The sequence below is a fragment of the Meles meles genome, chromosome 10 (assembly GCF_922984935.1).
Source record: "Meles meles chromosome 10, mMelMel3.1 paternal haplotype, whole genome shotgun sequence".
Lineage (NCBI taxonomy): Eukaryota > Metazoa > Chordata > Mammalia > Carnivora > Mustelidae > Meles > Meles meles.
This window is the reverse complement of record NC_060075.1, coordinates 92340250-92346362: the sequence shown is the minus strand read 5'-3', so window position 1 is coordinate 92346362 and position 6113 is coordinate 92340250. Positions and strand designations below refer to the sequence as shown.

The 6113-nt window shown below is 41.0% G+C and overlaps 1 protein-coding gene across 1 annotated transcript; it reads right to left on the bottom strand.

The window, feature by feature from the left end:
* Positions 1-409: 409 nt before the first annotated feature.
* On the bottom strand, positions 410-5724 carry LOC123952267 (probable G-protein coupled receptor 141). Its single transcript, XM_046021579.1, has 2 exons — positions 5537-5724; positions 410-2381 (listed from the first exon to the last, which is right to left on the bottom strand). Exon 2 carries the CDS (start codon positions 2344-2346, stop codon positions 1459-1461), a length of 888 nt encoding a protein of 295 aa, XP_045877535.1. The 5' UTR covers positions 2347-2381; positions 5537-5724; the 3' UTR covers positions 410-1458.
* Positions 5725-6113: the final 389 nt, after the last annotated feature.

Sequence of the window (6113 nt, the reverse complement as noted above, 5' to 3'; positions counted from 1 at the left end):
GGATACTGGGGCTCAATGGTTATAAATACTTCATCCATGATTCCATAGTTACCAAAAACCTTTGAATCCACATGTGCGGAAGACTCTCAAATTCTTTTGTATTAACTATGCTGTCTTGTTAGCCACTAAGGGTTTGGTTACTTGATTCATTAAAATTTAATATCAAAGGTAGCATTATTATAAGCAAAGAATAAGGGCATGTCAATTTATATGTCAGGTAAGTATCAACTAACACAATAAAAATAACCAAGACAATCAACTGCAATTCTATTGATCAAAAATAATTTGAGGGGCACCTGGGTGGCTCAGTGGGTTAAGCCTCTGCCTTCAGCTCAGTTCATGATCTCAGGGTCCTGGGATCGAGCCCCGCATCGGGCTCTCTGCTCAGCAGGGAGCCTGCTTCCCCCTGTCTCTCTGCCTACGTATGATCTCTCTCTCTTTCTGTAGCAAATGAATAAAATATTAAAAAAAATAATAATTTGATAAATTCTATTATCAAAAATAACCAAGACAACCAGCTTGGATTCTATTTATCTCAATCCAGGTTGCTTGTCTTGGTTTTTTCTATTGCATTTAACTGATACCAGAGTTGATTTTCATTATGTAATATTACTTGTTCATATAGGGTGCTTAAAAACAGTCCCACACTCTCAAAAGTTTGGGCTCTAATAAAGTCTAATGTAGTCTCTAATGTAGTCCAGTGTAGCATGCTTTGACTAAGACCAGCTGCTTTCCACCTTTTCCAATTTCTTTTCCTGCGTAATGGATCCATGTCTGGAAACGTCAATCTGGGAGGCATTCTCTATTTCCTGAGTACCTACAAAGTCTTAGTCAGAATCAAACCATATTAATGTTCCAGCAATCCTGGAAGTGTTTCCTCCCAATAGTCAAGTCTATTGACTACTGAACCTAGTTCTTTCCTCCAAATACTGTGGCCGGCTGCCATATCTTCGCTGACTATTGGTTATTTTCAAGAGACATGTAAATCAGGTTGAACATAAGTTGAATAAGTTAAGGCTCTCGAGTCCATGTCTTCAGATTCTCTAGACCTTGAAGAAGAGATAGTTTGGAGAAGGATGGAAAGAACATTCTAAGATCAAAACTCAGCAAGAACAAAGGCAAAGAGAACAGGCTGGACTGTTGAGTAGGAAAGGCCCTTGGTTGTGCTCAGCAGGAGTAAATACTGCATGAAAAAGAGGTAGCAGATGAGTCTGAAAAGGGTGTTTGGGGTCAACTTGGGTAGAGCTATGGCAAGTGAACATACAGGCCACGGAGAACAGATCACCCAAGAAGAGGGGGACAATTGGTCTTCATTACCTTTTCATGGAAAAATAATTCCAGTGACAATTAAGAGCTGAGAATTTGAAAAATTTTGAAATCATGGTAGTAGCCGTTCATTTGAAACTGTTTCGTCACAATGGTAAAAAAACCAATTACAAAGTGAGGAACAAGGAGTATTTAATGGATAACTCCACCTATGAAACACACCATATCCAGGCAACAGACAGTAGTCAAAGCAACAAAAATTTCATTATAAAGAACTAACTCAGAATTGTCTATCTCTGAGTAATTTTGAATAAAATGTACCCGGAATACATGGTGGGGTATAAAACAGACCACGATTACTAAGAGGAAGAAGAAGCTCTTGATTTGAGCTCTACAGTCTTGATGTGCCCACATGTCAGGCCAGAGAGCTTTTATCAGTTGAACGATGACGCCCATCTCTATCAGAAAGAGTATCACAACCGTTGAGATCATAATGACAATCATAGAGTAGTTCAAGATAATGAGTTCCCCCCGGTTGAGATCTTTGTAGAACTCAAAGCACCGTGGTTTTTCTGCGTAGCTTGGATGTATGCCATATTGTAAAAGTAATATTGGCCAAAAAACGAGGCTCCCTATGGTCCAAATAACAATGCTTAATACTACCATGTGGTATTTTTGCAACTTTTGCATTTGGAGTTTCTTAAAATAGACGAGCAATCGGAGTATGACAATGGCCACATAGAAAACAAAGGTGAAGTACATATGACCGTATATTATGCTGCTGACCAGTCGGCAGAGAAAGGATCCAAACTCCCAAACCCCTAAGATATAATAGCTGAGGCAGAACGGGAGGCTGACCAGGAGGACTGAGTGTAGCACTATGATATTGAGAACGATCATGGCAATCATGGATTGGCTTTTCCTTTTGCACATCATACGTGACATCAGTACTGTTCCGGTGGTGCCTCCAAGCAAAACCATGCTGTAGAGTATTATCAGAATCATCCTGCAGTGTCCCTTGCAGTGGCCTTGATCTGTGTTTGAGGCATTTGGCAGGGTGGTCATATTGTTGGGCTCCATGTATCGCCACAAAATGCTCAGAAGACCGTAAACCCCTAAATCAAAATTTCACAAAATTATAACAGATATATGGAAACTATACAGCAACTAACTTTAATAGTATTGAGTTTTACAATCCTAGCCAACTGTTTATAAACCTCAAGCTGTAGACCCAATAAATATTGTCAGGGACTGCCCTTAATTACCCAAACATACTGAAGAAAACGAGTGAAGCAAAATCACAGAAATAAGTCTGTTTGAATATAAAATTCATAATTGTAGACCCAGTCATTCTATTAAGCTCACATGCCAGGGCTGAGATTAGCATGGGACATGTTAGCCTGTGGCATAAAATTTAAGGAAAGGCCAAAAACTCAGTAATCAAAATCAATGGTATTTTAATGCAATTTTTTTTAAAAAAATCAAAATTAGTGCAAAAAATTCATGATGAATAAAATAACAAAATTTTAAATAAAGGCAGAGTCAGCATACACACAGTCCACACTCATCTCAGATCTACAAAGGTCATTTTTTCTATTGTTAGAAATCTAATTTGGGATAACATAGAGAAGATCATATAAATTGTGTGCAATTATTATAAGAAGATGCATCAGACATTTTTAAAATATTTTCTACTAGGGGTACCTGGTTGGTTCAGTCCATAGAGCATGTGACTCTCAACCTCAGCGACGTGAGCTTAAGACTCATGATGGGCATAGAGCCTACTTTAAATAAATAAATCAATTTATATAATATTTTCTATGAATAGCTTCTGAGCAGGGAGCAGCCCACACTATATCCTGCACTCTTCTTCTTGTTAACCCCGAGTCTTAGACTAGTATGTTACATTTCCATGAAAAGCTGGGGTTGATGGGTGAGTTCTGTTTAGGTTTGTTTTTTTTGTTTGTTTTTTGTTTAATTTTTTTAAAGATTTTATTTATTTATTTGAGAGAGAGAGAGCAGAGAGAGTCAGGAGAGGGAGAAGCAGTCTCCCCACTGAGCAGGGAGCCCAATGCAGGGCTCAACCACAGGACCCTGGGATCATGACCTGAGCTGAAGGTAGACGCTTAACCGAATGAGCCACTAGGGTGCCCCTGTTCAAGTTTTATGTAAGTTTTTCAGGCTCGGTGTATAAGGAGCAGTGACTGCGTAGTAATCTGCTGTCCTGCAAACGAGTGCCAGATCTGTCACTGGGTCGCTTTGGGAGTGTGTGTGAGTCACCTGGCTCCACGGAGCTTGAGCTGTGAGATGGGAGGAGGTCCTACCGTCTGCATGAAGCAGGTTATGGGAAAGCTACATGAGCTAGTGTACTTGAGATAGCTCGAAAACAACAGCGAAGAAAGCCATGTAAAAGTTATGATACTTGGGGCGCCTGGGTGGCTCAGTGGGTTAGGCCGCTGCCTTCGGCTCAGGTCGTGATCTCGGGGTCCTGGGATCGAGTCCCGCATCGGGCTCTCTGCTCAGCAGGGAGCCTGCTTCCCTCTCTCTCTCTCTCTCTCTCTGCCTGCTTCTCTATCTGCTTGTGATCTCTCTCTGTCAAATAAATAAATAAAATCTTAAAAAAAAAAAAAAAGTTATGATACTTCACGTGAAAATCAGAAACAAAAAGACATTTACCCCTTTCTCCTTACTTTGTATACCTAGGCAGATATACAGTTAGTCACATAAAACTGTTATGGCAATCAGTAAGTATTTATGAATATTTATGAATGTTGGATATTTATGATTATCCAACAATAAAAAATCAAAAACCTTTTCCACCCTTTGATGGGATAGTATGGGACTCAGACATCAACAGGTCAGTCTTTCCTGTCCGGAAGCATCTGTGTCTCTTTTCCTCACGTATCTACCACTGACCTAGCTAGAAGCAGTTTGAGTGTTTGTATCTGAGGGAGAAGCTATTCCACAGCGAATGTCTAAGATATTTTAGAATTTTTCTTCTGCTACTCCAGCATCGCCTCAGAGACAATAACTAATTTTTTTTTGTTTGTGAAACATTATATTGGATCTAGTATATTTAAATAAGATTTTATTACAACTCAAAAACGTGATTATCGAATATTATGTGCTAGAATAAGCACTTTCACAAAGTACATATTTAAAACATGTGATGCTGGGGCACATGCATGGCTCAGTGGTTCGGCGTCTGCCTTTGGCTCAGGTCATGCTCCTGGGGTCCTGGGGTCGAGCCCTGCATTGGGCTCCCTTGCTCAGTGGGGAGTCTGCTTCTACCACACTCTCTCCCTCTGCCCACTCATGCTCTCTCTTGCTCCCTCTCTCTTTTTTTTAAAGAGAATCTTTAAAAAAAATTTTTAAATAAAATAAAATATATAATGCTTATGTGATTTTTGTGTGAAACAAGTGTTTCATATAACTTATGAACAAATATGATACCAATTTAGTTTTGAAATTTTGGTAGTCCCCAAGTCTAAGAAGACAAGCTTCAAATTTGAAATTATTTTAAAGCAATGAAACTCTAAATTATTTGTCAGTTGCACAGTTTCAATGCACACACCTCCCCGGGCTATATGACATTTGGAAACAGTGTACCCTGCCATTCACCAGCAGCCTAACTGTGGGACAAATGCTTAGCTGTAAAGCTGTCTCTTCAGCTAAAAATACGGGAATGAGAAAACCCATTTTGTACGAAGTTACATTGTATCTGTAAAGAACCTAACAGATTCCCTGACACAGAGTAGGGCATCAAAGTACCAATGCCTCTTCTCCCTCCATAACGTACACAAGGATATTTCACAAAAGCAAGATCCCACTCTTCTGTAGTTACTTCTCAGTATTGTCCTAAAAATATTTAAATGCATGGGGAATGTGTTCTACAGTTTCTACGCCCCCCCCCCCCCCCGCCGCACTCCTCCACCCTCCTCAAGACTTAAGGCCACAGCCCCCACCTCCACACCAAACATTATCCTTCAATAGCCTGTAATTTCTTTTTTTTTTTTAAGATTTTATTTATTTATTTGACAGAGAGAGAGATCACAAGTAGGCAGAGAGGCAGGCAGAGAGAGAGGAGGAAGCAGGCTCCCCGCGGAGCAGAGAGCCCGATGTGGGGCTCGATCCCAGGACCCTGAGATCATGACCTGAGCCGAAGGCAGCGGCTTAATCCACTGAGCCACCCAGGCCCCTAGCCTGTAATTTCTAGGTATTTCTCTGCTTGTTTTCTAGGCAGAAACAAACGACTCCCCAGACTACTTACACGTTCTTTTTTCCTCTCAGGATTTGGTTCTGCTGGAAGACTCAGGGCACGCTGCTCACTTTTGGGTGATCCACATCAGGGCAGGCAACAAGAACATGTGGCTGGAATCAAGACTCCAGCAACGACAAGCGTCAAGAGAAATCTTGGGGTGAGCTGTGAATGACGAACCCACTTCAGACTGAAGGCTTCCGAAGTTGAACAGTCAAGATGGAGGACCCAGATAAACCTCCTGAGGGCCACAAACGGATGTTAGTCTCCACAGCTCGTGGTTAAACATATAAAAGAGCATTCTTGTACATCAAGACTTTCATTTTTACTGTCAGTGATTTATTTGCAGAAATTTTTCGTAGTAACCAGAAAAACTTCCATGGTTCTCTTTTTTTCAAAAGCTGCCTCTTATCATACTTATATGTTTGAGCCCGCATGTTTTACATGCAGAATATAAGAATGACCTAGAGGAGGGGTGCCTGGGTGGCTCAGTTGTTAAGCCTCTGCCTTCAGCTCAGGTCGTGATCCCAGGGTCCTGGGATGGAGCCCTGCCTCAGGCTCCGTGCTAGGTGGGAGCCTGCTTCTCCCT

Bases quoted from the DNA above. Each gene is read 5' to 3' on its own strand.
- LOC123952267 (XM_046021579.1), bottom strand. From the start codon at position 2,346: ATGGAGCCCAACAATATGACCACCCTGCCAAATGCCTCAAACACAGAT.